At 36.3% G+C, this 20,989-nt stretch overlaps 1 protein-coding gene across 1 annotated transcript in view; it reads left to right on the plus strand.

The window, feature by feature from the left end:
• COL19A1 (collagen type XIX alpha 1 chain) overlaps positions 1-20,989 on the plus strand; it is a 177,183-nt gene that overhangs the window by 57,365 nt on the left and 98,829 nt on the right. The window contains exon 11 of the mRNA XM_068183754.1: positions 9,597-9,641. Coding sequence (XP_068039855.1) covers positions 9,597-9,641 — 45 coding nt within the window. The remainder of the gene's footprint in view (positions 1-9,596; positions 9,642-20,989) is intronic.

Below are 20,989 nucleotides of genomic sequence, written 5' to 3' on the forward strand. Positions count from 1 at the left end.
ATTGTTGTCCAGCCCATGTTTAATTTGTGTCTGCACTGTATTTTTAAGTTGTCACCTCTTCAAGGACATGCATTAGCAGTGAATACCACTTGTAATTGCCAAAAGCAGAAAGAAGACCTGCTGATAACAGAGGCTCTGCTTCTGCTGATACTTTTTTGATGTCACAGAAACCAGTCTTTGACATATGTCCCAAATACTTCAGTCTGTTTATTACCAAAGGAAAAAAGGGGGGGGGGGGGGAAAGCAGTATACCTGGCTGTAGTTGTGCATGTCAATAAATGGAGTGAGCCTTTCATGTTTGGTTTTTCAAAACAACTTCTCTGACTTCTTTTGGGTGGAAATAATCTGTGGGGGAAAATGTAGGAACAAACTTTTGACTTATGTACTTTATGTATGAAAATATGTTTTATGTGTTTGAATATAGATATTGTGTGATTTGCATAGTTTTTGAGACATGCTCCTAGCAAAAAAAGGAAACAATGCCAACTAAAGAGAGCTCAGTCTGGAGTAAGGAGCCCTGTGGCAACATTCTGTGATGCTCTGAGGCTGCCTACAACTGATTCTTTAGTCTGAATATAGAGCATCAAAAACTAGTTTTTCAAGTGTCATTTAATTTTGGGTATATTAACATCCAGTTGACTGAATGAATAGGCAAGTTGGTCCTGTCCCAAAGATGGGTAACACGAAGTGATGGGAATGAGGAAGATTGGTGCCTTCTCAACTCAGTCGATGTTATAATATGCAAATAAGATCAGTAGGGTTACTGCCATTTGCCTTTCTCTTGAGCAGTTACTTAACATGAGACCTCTGACATGCCCTAATCCCCTTGGCCAAACCATCTGCTCCACTGGGGCTGCTGTGGAAGCAGGACAGAGCAAAGGAAATTAACTATTTACCTGTCACAAGCCCTTTTTCATTGGGTTATTTTAAGGGAGGATCTTATTATTGCTCACACGGATCAAGTTTGCAGCAAGAACTCAGGAAGTGCTGGTAGCCCAGCAGTAACCAAGAGGGAATGAAAGGCTTGGTAGATGCAGTGAAGCCAAAATGTCATGATGTTCAGCAGAAACTTCTTGACACGACTAATCCAGGAAATTTATGGAGGAAGTTTTAATAAATATATTTTGAATACATTTTTACATAACTAATATTCTATTGGGTGGTCCTAACCATTAACATAAGCCTGTTTAAATAAACAAGGAAATATTCCAGAAGGCTAAGAAAGGTGTCATATAATGGACTATAATTGGTGTGGGATTTTTATCTGTTCAAGGCAAAGCTGTGCCCCTGCTGGTGGCTCTGCACTGGCTGGGTACGTGCTCCACGGGGGAGGATGCTGCTCAAGCCCACTGACAGTAAATTGCTGAACATTCCGCTCCATTTCTGCAATGCTAAAAATAGTTGTCCTCATTTTAAAATACCAGGCTATTAGATTATTCCAAGGGTCTGGCATACTTAGACTAATGGAAGGCACATATCCATAAATTATCAAAACACTAAATAGTATTTGACCGTGCTGATTTTGCTTCTATTAAGATGAGTTTTCTTGCTAGTGACCCTGGAGTATCAAGCCTATTTAGTAAATCAAGCTACTGGCAGTGCCTCAGTAAATTTAAAATAAAAATGTTTGGTTTTCATATTGAGAATGGAGAAGCATCTGACTGCTTCTTGGTGGCTTTTTTGGGTTTCTTTTTTGTTTGTTTTTAATTTCATAGAACCATGTCTGAAAAATACTTAAAGTATTTTACAGTAATTGTTTCTCTTTCCCAGCCTTGAAGAGAATCTCATGAAGTTCCAGTATGTTTGCCATTATAAATCTTTACAGTGCCTAAAATAGTCCAAATAGCAAAATGCATTCCAAGTGATTGATAAAAGTTTCTTTCAACACTTGTTTTTTTTGGTTCCTTTTCTTTTGCTTTTTTTTTTTTTTTTTGTGTGTGTGTTTAGATAATGTGATTCCTAATTCATTTTTTTGCTCCAATATTATTTCACAGTACAGGTAACAATGCTTCTGATAAAGTTCATACACTTGTATGTTAAGATAGCCACTCCTTTTATTCTTTTCAGTTTTTTAATGTGAAAGTCCTTTATTTGGAACAGGAAATAGCTAAATGTGGAAATCAAGGTATAAACACTGATGTAAATCCATTCAAAGAATGTTGATATATACACATATGCAAAGCATCTTACTCTACCTTCAAAAGTCTTCTCTAATTTTATAAGCTGTTGCAGTGCAATTATAAACTGAAAAACTCAATAAATTATATTAAGGATCATGTATATAAATACATTACACATTTCCAAAAGAGTTAAAGCAATCACAACATCAATCATTTTAGATTTAATAAGAATCAATACTGATGTATTGATGTAAAAGTGTATTTCTTCAGTGTTGTGTTAAAGAAATAGTAATCCGTAGAGCACTGATTAAACAATGCAAGACAAAAGACTTATGGCTTGTCTTCATAAAAAATCCTGTGATTGTGTTTTGGGGGTCTTTTTCTAGTTTACAGTGATCCAATATAGCAGGGAAGATGAAATTTTATTATTCTGGTAGCAAAATATGAAGAATTTTTCACAATCCATCCTGTAAATCGGGAGACAATGAAGGGCTAATGGTTATTTGCAATGAGTAATTAGAGTTTTTCCCCAGTATGCTACCATGTATTGTTACAGACAGGAGCTGGAAAGAAGAAGTTGGAAACTGTACCATAAGTGGAGTTACAAAAATACCATTTTAGCAAGCTATTTTAAAATTTATTTTAATTATTGTATGTCATGAGGGCTTTGTATTTATTTGCTTAATTATTTGCATCGTTCTGATGAATAATCATTCTTTTATTGTCTCTTTCTGGTTTTAAGGGAGCCTGGAGGTTATTTTTTGTCTTTGTTCTTTTTGTGTCTGTGAGGCATTTGTCTTCTACTTGTCTTCTACTTGGCATTTGTCTTCTACTTAATATGAATCAAGCAAAGAAACTTTCAAAACTTTCTTTTTTTGGTGAATTTTGGCATGGACAGAAAACTCAACTGGGTAGTGTATAAGTTACTAGGGCCAACTTCTGTCAGGGACATCAGATGCATGAATGGAATGGAGAAAGGATTTCATTTTAGATTATTTTAATAAGACTTCTAAGCTCCTATTAGAAGCCATATGAGCAGAAATTAATTCTACCAGAATTCAGCTCAGTAACTATAGTTTAATTATGACAAAAAATTAATGTATTCATGGTGGCATATTTCATGAATCTGTAATGGAGGGTGGTTCTTAGCTTTGAGTGGCAGAGCCAGGTTCTCACTAGGTCTGTAATTATTTAATACACTTTACTAAGAAAGAATGGAAAAGGAAATTACTGCAATTTTTAAAATTTTAATTCCAAATGAGATATTACTAGGTTTTTAACTATATATTTTCCTTTTAAAGCTATATATTTAATGCAGAATTGAATTGTCTAGCCCTCAACTCAAAATTCTTGATTTATGGTTTTCTTTTGTTCAAATATTCCTTATTCAAATATTGAGGAGGAAGTTTGTGTTGCTCAGTTTGAATAGTTACCTTTTAAAAACATTTTTGATTAACAAGGTATTTGGTTTTACTTATGCTCAGTTTCTGTATGTAACATTTAAGCATTTGTTCCCTGAATGGAATTTGCAAATTCAAATCAGATCCTTAATTTTCATGGTCAGTGTAAGGAGAAAGTAATTTGGGTGTCAGAGGTGACAATCAACTGTACAGATGACTTACTTTGCTCTTTTTTTAAAAAACATTGGTTAGAGGGCACAGTAAATTAACAGCCTATATAAAACATTCACTTGGGGAGTAGGGCAAGCCTGCCTGGCTGCAGAGGATCAAAATTTGCCTTTTTTCCTGCTGAGTAAGTTGGGCACTTGGAGATGAAGGAAAGATCTGAAATGGCCCTTTGAGCAGAGCCTAGTAACCAGCAGTCAGCCTTGTGCATACAGCTCCCTGTTGGACCTAGTGGTTTAAGGGTAGATCCCAGTGCGCTCAAGTGCCTGAGAGGTACTGGGCAGACAGTGGAAGCTGTGGTACACTTTTTGGGGTTTTAGCACGCAAATGCCTTCTGGACTGTTTTCTTCAGAATTTGGCCTGAAATGAAGATTGCGAAAGCTTTTCATGTGATCAAAATTCTCTAAATTTTGTTGTCCAGTTGTCTGAAGCAACCTATGGCTGTATCTGCTACAGAATTAGAATTAGATAGCCTGTAATTGTTAATGGCCTATTATTTTGAAAGTGAAAAACATATTAACCAAATACAAGGTAGGAGACATAAATAACCCTAGAAATTAATTCAGTTATTCCATAGAAAAGGAATGAGAAGCAATACATGTCCAGATGCCTTTTTCTCTTAATTTAGCTCAGTCATGAGTTATGTCTGTAAAATGATGTCTGTGTACAGTTTGTTTCAGGGGGAAACTGGCTTAGTAGGTGCTCCTGGCTAACCCAGTATTACTGGCTCCAAGATAGAAGAGAAACCAAACAAATACCCAAAAAAGAAAAAGTTTCATTCTAATCATTTGCAGTCTCAACATCCTTTTTGCCAGCTGTCCAGTATCTACATAAATGGTTCTTGAATTACATATCCAGTTTCTGAGTTATATAATGTGACAGAGGAACTTTAGTATTGACTTCTCTTTCAAAAGAGAAAGGACATGTGGGGCTAGGGTACAAACCTGCCCACCAATATTATTTTACATTAAGACCAGTTGCCTAATTCTTCAAGCAGTACAGGTCTTTTCAATTACAAGATTACAGATTCAAAAAATTGAAATTTGAGAGTCTTGAGATCTCAGCAAAATGAGATGAGGAGCAAGACTTCTTCCACTCTTTCATTTTAATCTTTTGCTGCTTTCCAGAAGTGGAATATTGTAGGAAGGCCAGAACTTGCAAAAAGAGACATATTTATTATAGACCTTGCTGGTTATACTTGTTAAAATTGCCTCTTTTCATGGTCAGATTTTTTGTTGATTGCAGGTACTTTTAATGGCAATATTTGGAATTAAATCTTAATGCCTGTCCAGCTAATTCCTTTTAGAAAATTGTAGGGGAAATGGTTATTCTGCTTCAACAAATTAAGAGACCACACAAAAAATTCTTCATTTTTTGTTGTTATTAAAATTTTGAGAAAATGTTCTGCCATATGACCTTGATGCAATTTGTGTGTCTTTAGGGCAGACACTTCCTGTAATATAGCACAAGAGGAAGGAAGGAAAGGAAGGAAAGGAAAGGAAGGAAGGAAACTTATTTTCTGCAGACAAAGTAGCCAGCATTTTGTTCAGCAACAAGATTACCACAGTCTATCAGTTTCTACATTCAAAGCCAGGATCCCACTGACTTGTACTGCAGACATATTTAAAACACTGAAAATCAGATCAGCAATCCTGCAGTGATATCAGGTCAAGCAATCAATGATTGTTCAGGAAAAACTTGAAATGTTTTGCCTAACTTAATATGAGAATTTTGCCACACAAAGGAGAATTTAAATTAGCCATACATGTGATACTTTTTAAATTTCACTTTTCTATTTCTGCAGCATTGAATTATTTTAAGTAAGTTACCAGTGGCTAATACTGTTATATTTTTTATACTGCCAAGTGCAAATTTCCTACTAAACTTCTTTACCTACATTTTGCTGACTGTATTTCTTATTTTCTCTAATTTGGGATTTTTTTTTTTAATTCAAATATGTGCAAAAAAATCTGGGCTATTTCTGAAACATAAGGCATTGTTGATTGCTAACATTGGTACAGGCAATAGTTGACTTGTGGAAAAGCAGCATTGCTGAAAATGATGGTGATGCAGATATGAGACTCAGTTATGAGCTAACAGCATTCCCCTACTGGAATAAAATAAACCACATATTGGACTATATAATTAGAATTGCACCTAGCAGATCAGGGGGAGATATTTTCACTTCTTTGCTTGCTGGTGCTGCTAGTATGCTGTGTCATGTTTGAGGGAGTCCTCCACCCTCACTTCTGCAAGAGATATGGAGACACCAGAGAGGGTCCAGCAGGGAATTAGTTTATGTTCAGGGGCCTAGAAAACAAGAGGTCTGAGGAAAGTTTCAAGGAGAAAAAATTTTTGAGTTTGGCAAAGAGGAAGCCAAGGAATGATTGAAACTGTCCTGCAAATCTGAGGAGCCCGGCTGGTTATTCTTCAAGGACAGCTTCCTAAAACCCCAAGAGCACTCCATGTTGTTATGCAGGGAGTTGAGTGAGTATGGCAGAAGGTCAGCATGGATGAACAAGATGCTTCTGGCTGACCTCAGACAGAAAAGAAAGTAAGCAGTGGAAGCACGGGTGAGCTACCCAGTAGAAACATAGAGACACTGCCAGAGCATGTGGTGATGGAGTTAGGAAACCAGAAACTCATCTGGAATTGAAACTAGTAGGAGAGTTTTAAGGGCAGCATGAAGGGCTTCTGTTATCTGTTTCCATAGCAAAAACAAAACTGAAGAAAAGGTTGACCTGCTGCTTAATGCGTGGGGGATGTGGAAAAGGCTGAAAGTACCCAATTTTTTTTCACCTTGGTTTTTTCCCTAGTAAGTTTTGCCCTCAGGCCTCCCAATTTACTTAAGCATGTTAGCAGAGAGTGTGATGAGCCACTGGCCACGGAAGAGAGTGTTAAGGAGCAGAGAAGAGAGTCTTAAGCTACTTGTATACTTGCACAATACCAAACATTAAGCATCCAGAGGTGCTGGGGCAGCTGGCTGCTGTGAGTGCAGGATTGCCCTCTGTCATTATCAAAAAATTATGATTACTAGGGAAGGTCACTGATGACTGGAAAAAAGCAAACATCACATCCATCTTCAAGAAAGATCCATTGAACTGATGGCCAGTCACCTCCACCTCTGTCCCTGGAAAAATTATGTAGCAAATCCTGGAAGGCATGTCTGAACAGAGGAAGGACTAGAAGGTCACTGCCAACAGCCAGCATGAATTTACCAAGGATATATCACGCTGACCAACCTGATTGCCTACTCTGATAAAATGACTGTCAGTGTGGATTAGGGGAGAGCAGTGGATGTTGTATACCTTGGTTCCAGCCAGGCTTTTGGCCTAGTCTTCAGACACATAATTACACTAGAATCTGACTGGATAAATGAACAGCAGAGTGGGTGGAAGATTGGGGTCAAAGGTGGAAAGATGTTATGCAGTCTGACTGCTACCTAATAACAAGTGTCAATTGCCATGAGGCAATACTGGATATTATTTAATGTCTTTATTAATAACATGCATGATAGGGTTCTCAGCAAGTTCGTAGATCTTATCAAATGCAGGGAAGTAGTCCGTGCACTAGAAAGTAGGGAAGGAACAATATTGAGAAATGAGCTATCACAGAACTCTTAAAGTTAAGCAAAGGAAAACACGTGGGCCTGCCTCTGAGGAGGAGTACCCTCATGCTACAGTACAGACCAGGTGCCAAATTTCTAGAAAGCAACTCTACAGAACGGGAGTTGGGAGTTCTCCAACAAAAAAAGGATGCCCTTTGTTTGCATAAGGCCAAAGGCATCTTGGGCTGCCTTAGCAGGTGCATGTGCAGCAGACCAGGAAAAGTGATTGGTGAGTGCTCGTGTGACCACATGTGGAGTTCTGCATCCACTTTGGAGCTCCCTGGAGAGGGTAAAGAGCAGCTCCTTGGGGTGAGTCCAGCCCACTGAGATGGCCAGGGCTTAAAGCCCATGATGTAAGAGGGGAGGCTGAGGGAGATGGGCTTGTTCAGCCTTAAGGTGAGATGATTTGGAAAGTGGGGTGTGGTGGTTGGTATGCAGACTCGTTGCTGAATGTAAATACTGGGTGAGTGTGGAAAAGCCAGAGCCAGACTCCTATCAGAGGTGTACAATGAAAAGATGAGAGGCAATGAATACAAGCTGAAACTAGAGAAATGTTGACTCTATCTTAGAATAATTTTCATATAATGAATTTGGGATTGAGTAAAAACACTAATGGGAAAGTTAAATGAAAAAAACACTTCCACAAATTTTTTAGAGTTTTAGCTGTGTTGTGTGTCCAGCAGTTGGGGAAGAATGGGGATCATAGAACAACTCAGGTTGGAAGGGGCTTCAAAAGAATATCTGACATGTTTTTTTGCAAAAAAAGGAAACTAGATGAACTGAACAGAAATCATATACATTTGTAAATTATTTCATGAATTAGCCTCTCATTTTTAGGTGAGGACATGTGAAAGTTTATTTCACTAGATACCATTTTGTATGCTTGCTCTTGGGCTTCCTTCCAAAATTGAGCTGTTGATTGTATAAGCCACCCCCTCCAAAAGAAAAAAGTAAAAGGCAGCCACTGTAGGAAGTGATGAAAAGTCTAGAACTATTTGATAATTTATAGTTCTTCACACCTACAAAGCTTTAAATTCAATTCCCAGATGTGTAGTACATGATCACTATGAGATACATTACTTGAAAGATTTGCCAAAATGATGCTAGAAATTATGCAAGTTGCAGCCAGCTGTTCTAGTTAACCTCACTTAAACCTTAGACTTCTATTTAAGGAAATTACACTCTCTGAAGGGTGAAAGAATGTTTAGACATTGCTCTAATTTTTTTAAAGGAACTTTAAAAACACCATAAGCTTTCCTTTGGATATTTTCCACTCTTATCGTCTACAGATGTATAAAAATCATGTGTGTTATACTGAGGCCATGAGACTGAATTCTGGAGACAGGAAAAGACATGCAAACTATCTTCTGCTAGATGATTTGAGGGAGAAAGAAAAAGTTTGCATTTTTTAAAATTAGGTAGTTTTTGTGTTGTCTGTATATAATTTTGCCCATCTGTCTTCTGTATGTCTCCCAAAACATGGAAGCATGCATTAATAAAAACCTAGAGCAGGTGTTATTTTTGTGCAATATAGACAGACTGTCGATTGCATTTGATGAAGATGTTAACATAGTAACATTGTACGCAATGATCCTTTTCTGAGCTAAAAGTTAGAAAATTAGGGCTGGAAAGAGCATTATAACTGCCTTTTTATTGAAATACCATCAAACAAATAATTCAGTCTGCTGAAATAACCCGAGCTTGAGTTAATAGTTTAAAACTCCCCCCTTCTGTGTTTTCTTTTTCTTTGATTTGGTTTGTTTTTAATACTTGGGTAATTTGATATGCTTTTCAAAGTAAAAGAAATAAGTTTTCTTTTCATAAATTGTATCTGTGTATTTTTTCAGTTGATCTGGCTAGGAGACCTTCACAGTTGACTAGTTATATTTAAAAATTAACATGAAGTTATTAATAGGAATAAATGTATTAAAATTGGTTCTACAGAAGAATAGAACTACTTTAATAAGCAGATCTAGGGTCAATAAACAGTTGAGAATTTTTAAATCTGAGAAAATCCCTTAGGATGAATGGAAAAATAAATTACTCTTATTAACTGACAAAACTATGGAAAGCCATATCATTTTTTGTAGACATTTAACACCTTTTTGAATGAGAGACAATCAGCATCAAATTACTTCATTTTTGTCTCATAATAAAAGTTCAGTGCAGTAAAATTATTTTAAAGAATAAAATTACTTGAAAAATGTTTGTTTGAGATTTGTATTTTATCCTTTTGTGTTCCAGGGTGAACATGGCTTTCCAGGTAATAAAGGTGAAGAAGGTGAAAAGGTAAATTATTCTGTCCATGTAATTTGTTGGTTTAACAATATGATACATGGCCAGCCAAGTAGAGCTTTGTTCTGACTGTCTACCTTAACCCTTTAATTAATAAAAGTCTTAAATTTTTGACATGTAAATGTTTAAGAATGAGAAGTTCTTTATGCATTTGTTGAGTGCCATCAGGGCTTCATTTAGATTTTTTTTTTTCTCTAAGAAAAAGTTTTTGGAGGAACCAACAGAGCCTCTGCAGTGGCAGGAAATAGTTCAATTGCTTGTCCAATAAAATGGGAGCTAAACTGGCCTCGTGGAAGGCTGTCTTGGCTGATAGAATGCCAGCATTAGGTGGCATCAGATCATGCCACCCAATCTCCTTGTGTTACTTCTGACAAGTAAATCTTCCTAGGTCATCAATCAAAGGCAAAAAAATGTGTGTTAAGGGACAAGTGGAAGAAAGAGCCGGACACTAATTTGTCTAATAGGAATTAAAGTAACAGAGGTGATACTTTATGGTTGTAGCTTCAGTTCTTGAACATGTTCATGCCTGTTTACTGCTTTCTCACTAATTTTGTCTGGTCTGGATTAGGCAACCTGAAATAAGAATCTTTTCTTGAAATAGGTAGTTTCTCTGTGCTTCAGCCCACTGCCTAAAAAGGGTGCAGGAAAGCATTTCTGCTGAATTTATATATCATAAAGATGAAGAATGACAGAAGCTGCTCTTCTGGCAATATTCAGACTGATGAAAATAGAGAGTAGGTGGCAGCTTCTGAATTTAAAAAAGTGTAATATATTTGTGAGTTAGGCTGCTTTGGACATGGATATATTCACTCACCCACCATACCTCTTCAGAAGTGCCAGACAGCTTTCCAGTTTTCATATTTTAAAGAAAGCATGCTATGGATTAACAGAATCAAAACAGATTTAAAATGTGGAGGTTTTTTTAGGAGAAGTATCCCAGTAGCCAAGAAGGATCAGAAGTAAAAACCAGCATCCATAGCAACTAACATTTATAATGTGAGGATTCAGCCCCTAAAAAAACCCACTTGTAAAGCTTGAGTGTTTCTAACTCCAATGACAGATCTTATTTCCTTGGTAGTATCATTATTCATCAGTTCTGAAGGGTTTGTGGATTTTTTTTTCTTTTTTTTTCCTCCCCATAATTGCTCTGCAGCTGTGCTGTTCCCTCCTCGAGTTTTATGTATAAATTCTGTTTGAGCACAGGCACATGCTTCCAGCTGTTGCTGCCACTCTCTTTGCTTGATTTCCCTTATTTTAAAGCAGAGATAAAATGACCCCACCACTGGTAGTCACATTTTTCTTATGTGGAAGCTAAACCAGCATGCTTAGACCATTTTTTTTTCTTTCTGTCTCATAAATTCAGATGATAATTAAGAGGTCCCATTTAAAAATCCTTCCAGTGTTTATTATTATGTTTACTATTATTTCTTATTAATGCTGCATTCAACTGCCCTTCAAATTAAAAGCAATAAAAGAGTGGATGGTTCTTTGTTTACCAGTGATCACTCAAAAATAATTTGGGCTAGTCTCATCAGAAGCTACACATGATATTTGTTTAGGAAGCATGTGTTTGAAGGCTATGGGAAGTAGGTCTTCAGCAGTTATTCAGCTCAGCTTTAATTCAAATAATTGTTTAAGAATAACAATGTAGAGTTTCAGCTACTAAACTCCAGTATAAAAAAATTATCAACATATTTGCATTTTAACATAGCAGCACAAAGTGAAACACTTGTACTACTTTGTGTGTAACAAACACGATTACTAAGCCCGAAATGGAAATTTTTCTTAATACCAAAAATTCTGCCTAATATTGCACATTAAGGAACAAAATTTTTGCAGACACTATTTTGCATATCACCTAGGGTGGGGCACAGCTACCTCAGCACGGGGTATTTGCCATTCCAGACTCCGCAGAAGTACATGGAAATGCACCATCCTCTGCTTTTGGTTTAGTGAGCCTATCATTTCTTAGGATTGAATACTTGAAACCAACTCAGCCTTATACCTCGTTTCATCAAATGAAAATAGTTATTTTTTTGTATTACGGTCTGCTTTGGCAGAGCAAGCCTTGGGGACACCAGAGGGACAGAGACAGCTGAGGTGACAGTGCGTGATCATTTGTACATTACAGTTATGGGAAGCATCTATAATGTAAATTATTGAGGGAGATTCCTTTATGCTGTTTAAGGGTTTCTCTGCCACACTTGGTTCTTCTTGAGGAATCCAAAAGTCTTGTTCTGCTTTTGGTCATGGATGAACTTGGTTCTCTCTTACAAAATCCAGCAGTGGTATGGGAAGTACAGACTGTGCAGGTGTTATATTGCAAGTTTTCGCTCCAAAGGAAATATACTCTCACTGTGAATTTATTTTAATTTTCCTTTGTATTCTGTTTTCTTTGTGTTACATAGATAATGACTCTCTTATGTGATAGTCTTATAACTGCAACAAAAACATTGGTTTACCCTTTTATAGCGTGACTGAAAAAGTATATGCTGAGAGCAGTTTTAATTGGTTTGCTGCCAAGTAGGCAAACTATAATCATGGGGATCTGTTCTCATTCTAATGCTGCTTCGAATTTTAATTTTACAGTATGGGATAGAAAATATGACTATTGCATTTCATGATGATAGGAAGTCAGAAGGTGCTGATAATAACTAGAAGAAAGCTTTAAAATACAGAATGTTCTTGGTAAATCAGAGTTGTAGCCTGAAAATAAAAATGAAATTGTAACTGAAAGACTAAAGTGTTCCAAATTGAAGTATTGTCTGCAACACTAATTAAAAAGTCCTATTAAAAAGTGCTATTTGGTGTTGATATGGCTTCAATTTTACAGATTTTGAAGGGCAAGCGCTGAGAATGACTGGTGCTCAGGAATACAGAACCTTTGAGGAAGGACTGCATTATTTACTCTTAGTGTAGAGTCAGCTGAAAATATGCGAACAGCCTTCAAATACATAACATTGCTGCAAAGGAGGAAAGAAATGGTCTGTTTGTGTGTCTGTAGTGCATGCAGGGCAGTGAGCTGGAAATGCAGCAAGGAAGATGCTGTGTAGCCATTAGGAAAGGGTTTTTAATTTTAACACTGTTTATTACAGAAGTAATTTCCTCTTCCAGTGGTATGCAGTTTTTATCCTGGTAACACAAAAGGGAATAAACTAAAGACTTGCTTCATGAAAACACACGAGATGAGATTATCTTAAATGACTGTCATTTTCGGTTAATAGCATCAAAATTATGCAAGGTATCCCTTAAATTTATTTCTAATTTGATAAGCACAGAGAACAGCAAGACTGTTTCTTTTCGAACCTACAGACTTGTTTGTTTCTAATGTCCAGTTAATAGTTTCCTGTGATAGGACTGTAAAGCTCTGACCAAGTTGCCCAAAGTGGTTTTCCAGCAGCAACTTTTCTTTAAGGTTTTCAAGGCAAGCCCTGAGCAATCTGGCCTGATTAACAGGTTTGGGTCTGGATTTCAACCTCTACAGGTTTCAAGATCTCAGACCTATCTTGAAACTTGCAGAGTTTGAAATCTTATTTATTATTGCTTATTTTGATACTAGAGGTATGTGCATCACTTGGGGGTTGGAACAGATCCAGTACCTGTTAGCTAGGTGGGAAAAGTCCTTTGACACCATCGAGTCCAACCTATGACCTAACACTACCTTATTAACTGGACCATGGCAGCAATTACCACATCCAGTCTTTTTTTAAACACTTCCCAGGACAGTGACACCACCACCTCTCTAGATAGCCCATTCCAATGCCCAGGCACCCCTTCTGTGAAGAACTTGTCTAATGTCCACCCTAAATATCCAAATTAGACAAATAACCTCTAAGATACCATTTTCCTTTTTTAAATCTGTAAATAATTCTCTTTTGTCCTGGTTATTGCTTCCTTTGGTCACTCCAGTTGGTACTTTTTAACCAGGTCCCCCACTTTTTCTGTCTTGTCTACATTTTTGGTTAGAATACGCATTTTCATTAGTACACTTTATAGATATGATTCTTTCTGTAAATAAGCTAGAATACTGAGAATTCAATTTTCTGGGAGACGTGAAACGTGAACTCCATATAGATTTCAATAACGTTTAGCAGTCAGTATATGTGAATATTATTTGAAATACTAATGATGGAAAAGCCAACCCATTTGCATATTGATTTTAGCTGAGCAAACATGATTTCTTTGTCACTAATAAATATTAGTAATTTTACAGAGCTGGGAATCCTAAATTTTTTGCCTTGCTTAGCCTATTTCAAAACGCTGGTATAAAATCCCTCTTTGTGTTTTAAGTCACAGAGACAAGGTGTGCTGTTATATAACAAAATCACAGGACTAGATGATATCTCAGAAGACTCGGAAGACTTTTTCCTTCATAAAGCATATTCTCTTTCTTATCACACTTGAAGTAGAGGATTTTAAAACTGGATGTCATTGGACCTGAGCTATGTTACAGTTTTTGTGTTGTGATATGCATTTCTAAACACTTGATCTCTGGTAAAGTTAGCATTTTACTATAATTCTGTGATTAATATTTCTCAGTAAAATGATATTAATTAAAAAGTTACATGTATTTGAATAAGGGAAATTTTGAGAATAAAACTATATTGATAGTTATTTATCATTTCCCCAGTTTCATCCTTTTTATATTACACATTGCATGTCTTAAGGAGGAGTCTGGGACTTGTCCAGTCTCAATGTAGAAAAAAAATTCATCTGCCCAATTTTCTTCTAAACGCAGGATGTTCTTTGTGTATATTTACTATTTTCTGAAGTACAATTTGAATTATCCCAGGAAATAGGGCTTCATCTATTTCCTTTAGAAGACAATTCCGAATAGATCTTAGTGTCAAGAAGATTTCCTGGAGGTTCAACATTTTCTACTTCATCCTATCACACCTAATAAAATACTCCTCTAACTTCTATCCATCCAGAACACAGAGGGCTGTAAACTTCCAGGGTGTCCCCAGGTGTAGTCTTTTGTTTCAGTCTTCAATATGCTTTTCTTAAATATGCATAAGGAAATGAAGAAAGAATCACCTTTCCTAGATCTAACATGCTGGTTTGAAGGTAGTCATTATTTAGCATTTCTAGTATTTTAATGTCTGTATCACCAATTTCAGTGGTAAAAACCAGACGACTCAAGTACTGGGGAAGCTTCCAATTTACTTGAAAAAATAGAAGCTATTTTGCATAGATGGAATACAAAGGTTTATAATTATAAATACTAAAAAGCTACAATTAAGAGAATCAGTTAGTAACACTGTGTATTAGTAGAATGCTTCTATTTATGAACTGTAGATTCTACTAGAAATGCTTCAGTCTGAGCAAAAGGTTAGAAGAGTAAATTACATAAAGTACAAATCATGGTGTAACCATGGACACTACCTGGTCTTAATGTCTTTGGAGTAATGGAAGAATGTGCAATTTGCATTATAGACTTAGGGTCCTGTTCCCTAGTCTGGATATGAGTGGAGTTTGTGCCACTGTACTTACAATGTGTCTCTTACCTGTGTTAACCATCAGTGCAGATACTTTATGGGGGCAGGGAGAAGAATATTTGAAATCCTTGAAATCCTGTTTCATGCAGGTAAGACTGAATGCTTTATCAGCTAGATATAAATGTAAACAGAGATTTTTTCATACTTGTCTCCTAATGCTATATAGAAAAATATACAGGTTTTCTCTTTCTCATCTTGTAACAAGTTAATCACCTCTTCTCACCTTTTATTTCTCTCCCTGAAATAAATGCAGGCACGTTGGCATCCTAGTAAGCTGAAGATTAACAGGGTTTATCAGGTAGTTCAGTGATACTTGGCTTGATCTGTCCATCTTCCTGTTGTTTAATGCTCTTGCCCTTTGAAACAGGCTTAATCAAAATTGTCTGTTGTAAATAGTCCCTAGCTTTTGAACTGTGCCTGGGAATTATATGAAGAAATGTTAATTGGATTCATTGAAATGTCTGCAAAAAACCTTCACAGCTGGGGTCTATCAATTAAATTATATAGATGACCAAGTTCCAGCTCCCGAGATCTATCACTGTTTAATTTACTTACACATGACCATTTGGTCAGATTAAAGGTTCATCAGGCTCAGCATCCTGTTCTAATGATAACCTGAAGTGGTGCCCTGGGGACAACTGTAAGGACAAAGTAAGCAAGTATAGTACTCTTCCAGCCTTCAATTATTTGAGACTGCATCTCAGCAGATGTGTTTTCAGTGAATTTAGTAGTTTTCAATTGACTTTTCTCCCACTAGAAAGTACAGTTTTCTCCTGGATTCATGTAAACTTTGAGCATCTGCAATATCCTGTGGTGAGGAATTGTACTGTTTATCTTCATGTTTGAAGAAACACTTCCGTTTGTTTATTTGAAACCTGCTTCCTCTTAATTTGATTTGGTGTCTCCTACTTCTTTCAGAAGGTTCCTGTTCTCCTTTTCAGTATCAATCGAGAATCAATAAGCTTCTATTACATATTCCTGAGCTGTCTCTTTCAAACTGAAGAATATCAATTAGTGTCTCCCGCTATGAAATATGTTCTGTATTGGATTATCCTTACTAGCTGCTTCTGGATATAATTTTAAGTCAATGGGCTCTGTATATGAGCTTTTGCAACTTTGAGTGAGAGTTGTTTTCAGTGAGGAAAAGGATTAGAATTCATGAACTATGTGATGAAAGAAGAAACAACAAAATGGTTACAGACATTGGTCACTGTGGAAGAGGAGATGGCAGAACTGTTTTCATTAATATACCAAAAACAGAACTCATTGTGTGCGTATGAGGAGGGCAATCTTTCTACAACCCACAAAGACAAATGTGGATGTTACTACTGAAAAGTCAGCAATATACATCTTAAAGTATATTTAAGTTCCAAAGCACTTTTTTTCCCCTCCACTTAGCAGTAGTTAATGTTTATTAATGTAATACTGTCAGTGATGAAGTTGGTCTTCCTCCCAGTCTCCTCATTTCCAGTTGCTTCTTCCTATCCCCAGTGTCCCTGTGCATTGCCATTGCAATTGTTTGTGTGATTCCTAGTAAAACAAACAAGTCAGGGAACTGTTTAGACCAAAAAAGTGCCTCTGTTTACTGGGTTTATATCCCAGCACGTTCTGTTTCTCCAGATTGGTATGTGGCTATTCTTCATCAACCAATGTAATTCAGAAGAATAGGCATATTTAAGTGACTAAAAGGTGCTGCAGACCTATACAGATGACTTTTGGGGTTGGAGAACAACAGTATGATTCTTTTTGAATGAAGCTACACTGAAAGATGTACTTTGGGAGCAAGCCTAAGGTGCTGCAATTTCTAATGGCTCTTGAATTCATGAAACCAGACTAGAACTACTTCAGTGTAGGTTTGGAACAACTCCAACAAAATACAGTGTTAACATCTAGTACTCTGTGCCATTTCTGGATTTCTATGACCCTAATAAACTACTTATTGTAGTCTAAGAAAATAGAGATAACTGATACTGCTGTCTGTGTAGTCCTGATGAAGATGGTTAATAGCCACAGCTACAGAAAAGGCTATTATTCTGGTTGTCATGTGACAGAAATAAAGCTAGAGGTGCAGCCTTTGGCAGAAAAGACGTAGCAGTCCATCAGATTGTGCAAACACTCGATGTGGCTTTAACCATCTGCAGAACATCTTTTAGAGTATAAATAACAATAGCAATGCCCTGCCAAAACCATGAAAGCATGTGTGTCTAAAAAATACTACGTTCTGTGAAAGCAATACTATTTGTCAACTGATGTCAAGAACAGATTGGCTTTCTGTTGCCTTAGGAGACAAGCCCTGAAAAGAAACTAGTTTATTCCTCCTACGGAAAAATCTTCATTCAACACTAAAACCAACCCGGTATAAACAGAAACCTCCCCACTAAAAGGCAGATAGAGTTTTAAACAATTGTAGCTGCAAGTCAAATCCATTTCTAGTATTTACTTAAGAAATGGAATAATAATCTACTCATTAAATGAGAAAGCTTTTTCTTTTGAGGTTTTAATCTATTGATAGATACACAAGATACTTAAGGTTAAAATTACTGGAAGATCAGTGAGGGGAAACAGAGCCAAATTCAGATATTAGTTTTGTTCTTGAACGATATAAGAAAAAAACTCTGTAATAGCTCAGGGATTTATGCAAGCTGAGACATGTATTATGATTCCTTTGTGTTAGGCAATGTACAAGACAGAGTGGACCATTTATTTAATCCAAGGGTTATTATAACTAAAATGTAAGAATTAAGACAGAAGATGGATACCTGCAGAAGAACCAGACCTGACTGGCTAATTAAAAAATTGGTAGTACAAAAAATTATGCCAAATCTATTGTGCAGATTTTGTGTTCATAACACTAGAGGAAAATTGAGTTGGTGTGGTTATTGTATGAAAATAAATTATATGACCTTGTGTAAGCCTTGCAATGCCAAACTGTGGACTGAGTTTTACACTCAGATGTCCCGATATTTAAGTGTGTGTGCATGAGAACCATCAAAGGAGAAGATAAATTATGACTGGAGTTTTAACTATGATAATCCTCATGGGTAGGTGAGAGCAGGATGAGGGAGTATTTGTGAAAATAGCCTGGATCAAAGTGGAAGCTGTGTAGAGGGATGAAAAACATTTTGCCTGTGGTCTGGATGTGGATTGTATCTGAGAGACTCACTTAAAGATAATTCCAGTCCTTGCTGACCAACAGAATCAGTATTTTTTACAGTGACAAAAAGAGGAAGCTTCCTCAAGTAAAAAATGTTGAAAGAAATATTTAAAACAATTTAAACATAGATTAGATATGAGGTACTGGAAAGTTAAGACATGATCTTGGCGATGAGTCAAGTCTGGATGTAACTGATGACTCACAGAAATGATTGTTGATTTTATATTTGCAGATGAGATTAGCCAGAGACACTGTAGAAGGAGAGGAAAACTGGACCATGAGTGTTCCCTTTATGGCCTCTGCATGGAAAGATGCATGTATGAGTTGTCTGACTGAATTCAGGAGTCTTTATAGTTTGAAAAGCCTTTTGCTTTTGGATTATGAGGAAATGTGTAGCACAATAAATTATATGCAGTACACCAATTTCTAATCTGAAATGGTATTCTGTGTGTAGAATTTATTGTAGAACTCAGCCAGATGGAGTGAGTAAAGAATAGAATATACATTAATATTCAGAATCATGGGGGTTTTTTTTAGTTTTTAAAACATACTCAGGGTCTTTCTGGGGAGTTAGACTACTGTTTGTACCCACTAAAGTTCTTGCACAGAAGTACCAAGTAGGATTTGAAAATGAAGATCACTATGAAAAAGCTTTGTGACTCTTCCTTATAAACACATTTTGCTAGACTGATGATACTTTCTGAAGAGTGTATTAATATATTCAAGTGAATGTTAAGAATACATATTATCTAGCAGACAGAAAGTCTGCTTTCAGATAGCTCATGCTTTAGGTTGTACTATTTTTATTATTTCTATGAATAAAGCTTTAATATTGGATTAAGAATTTTTCTATCAAGTTAGGTCTGGGAATAGATGATCAAATAATTACCAAAAAGAATGGAGTTTTGATTGTTGATTTTGTTAGTATTTTTCTCCTTGACATTGAAAGGTTTAAAGGAAAAGAAAAAAGAAATTGAAATGGTCATGACAGCATGAGCCATGGCAGGAAAGCATACAAAACAAAGTTGGCAAAATTCAGTCTAAATTTGATGTGGCAGAAAGAAAAGCAGTGTGAGCGTCTTAAGCATGATTAGGACATTATTTATGTTGGGATGTTTATTACTGAAAAACAAACTAAATGTGAGATTGTGATTAGATTTGCATACATTGTAGCAAGGAAGAGTTAGCAAAAATCTCAGTATTTTTCTTCTTATGCTGGCTAATATCTATTACCCAGAAGGATGAATTTGTGTCTTTATGTTTCTTTTACCTTAACAAACCTCTTAGATGAAAAGCTGTGTTGTGTATCTTGTCTTTTCCACTTATCACAGTGCATCAGAATCCCTTTTAGTATTCATTTCATTAATGATCTTTAATGGCTCTGGTCAGCATTAGGGAATGTTAGGCAATCTCTTAGATTTCCACAGGAAAGGGTTACACTGAAGATAATAACCAAGAAGAGATTCAGTAAGGAAGACATTAAGAGATCATAGGAATCTTCACCTGTGTTTTCAATAAGGTATTGCTGGTAGCCTTGCTGTGGCATTTTCTAGATGTGAATTAATAGAATTGGACATTATTTAAGACTTGGTTCTCAATCATAGTTCTGTAGCCTATATTATAAATGTTTTTAATAAGACTGTGACTGAGGACACCTTATTGCCTGTCATGGTGCCATGGAATTAATAGACTGGTTTGGAAATCAGTTTTTGTGAATGCTGCTATGGTAGAGTTGAACTTTCATAAAGAATGTATGAGAAAGAAATGTACGCCTAGGCTACTTGAATGAATATGGATACAGTCCTTCAATCCAAAGAGATTGCTAGCTCTTCAGAATATGTTTATCAGTATACTTCTAGTTTGCCTGTGTTATTTGGATTCATTTTTATTTTGCTGTTCTGCGTCTCTGAAGTCATTCAATCATTGTGCTTTGCAATAATGGCACAAGGACAGAGCAAACATCTCAGTCATATTGCTATTTTGTATATTGTTGGCATTTGTATTAATGTTTGTCTGTCTTTCAACACCTTCATGATAAAAGGAGACTGTTAAATGAGAGAGTTTTGACTCCTTAAGACAGGTACCTGCAAACACTGGGTAATCTTTACCCAGCAAGGACATCATCCTAAAAAAGCTAGAACTATTTTGACATGTGATTTTGACACATTTTTTTAAGAGAGAGTGATCATAGCAGAACCCTGGAGTAGTGGGGAGGAAATGTTATCCTGAAATAGTGTTCAGGATTATATCTGCCTCACCCACAGGAAGACACACATACAATGGAGTATCGTCAAGTCTGTTTAGAGCATTCTCAAGCAAAATCTACAGTTTAGGCAAATTCATTCTAATCTTAGATCATTACAGTACTTTTCTGCCTTTTTAACACAAATGCCACATCCCATTTGGCTACAAATGAAATCCATCATTTGTATTATCAGTATGGAAACCTTGCTGTCCCACTTATAACATTTTTTATCATATTTGAGATCCATCAGCGTGTCCTATGTTCATTTTTTCCTCCTAACTATTTTTCACACTTTCTGTCATTTTAGTTTGAAGAAAAGCAGAAAAATATGATGCCCTGAACTAGCTTTTATTTTTCACTTTTCTCATCAGTGGCAAGTAATCCAGAATAGTTGGGGTTTTTTCAGCTTGCATTTGACAAATGGAGAATGGAGTTTAGCCATTTA

The sequence above is a fragment of the Anomalospiza imberbis genome, chromosome 3, assembly GCF_031753505.1.
Source record: "Anomalospiza imberbis isolate Cuckoo-Finch-1a 21T00152 chromosome 3, ASM3175350v1, whole genome shotgun sequence".
Taxonomy (NCBI): domain Eukaryota; kingdom Metazoa; phylum Chordata; class Aves; order Passeriformes; family Viduidae; genus Anomalospiza; species Anomalospiza imberbis.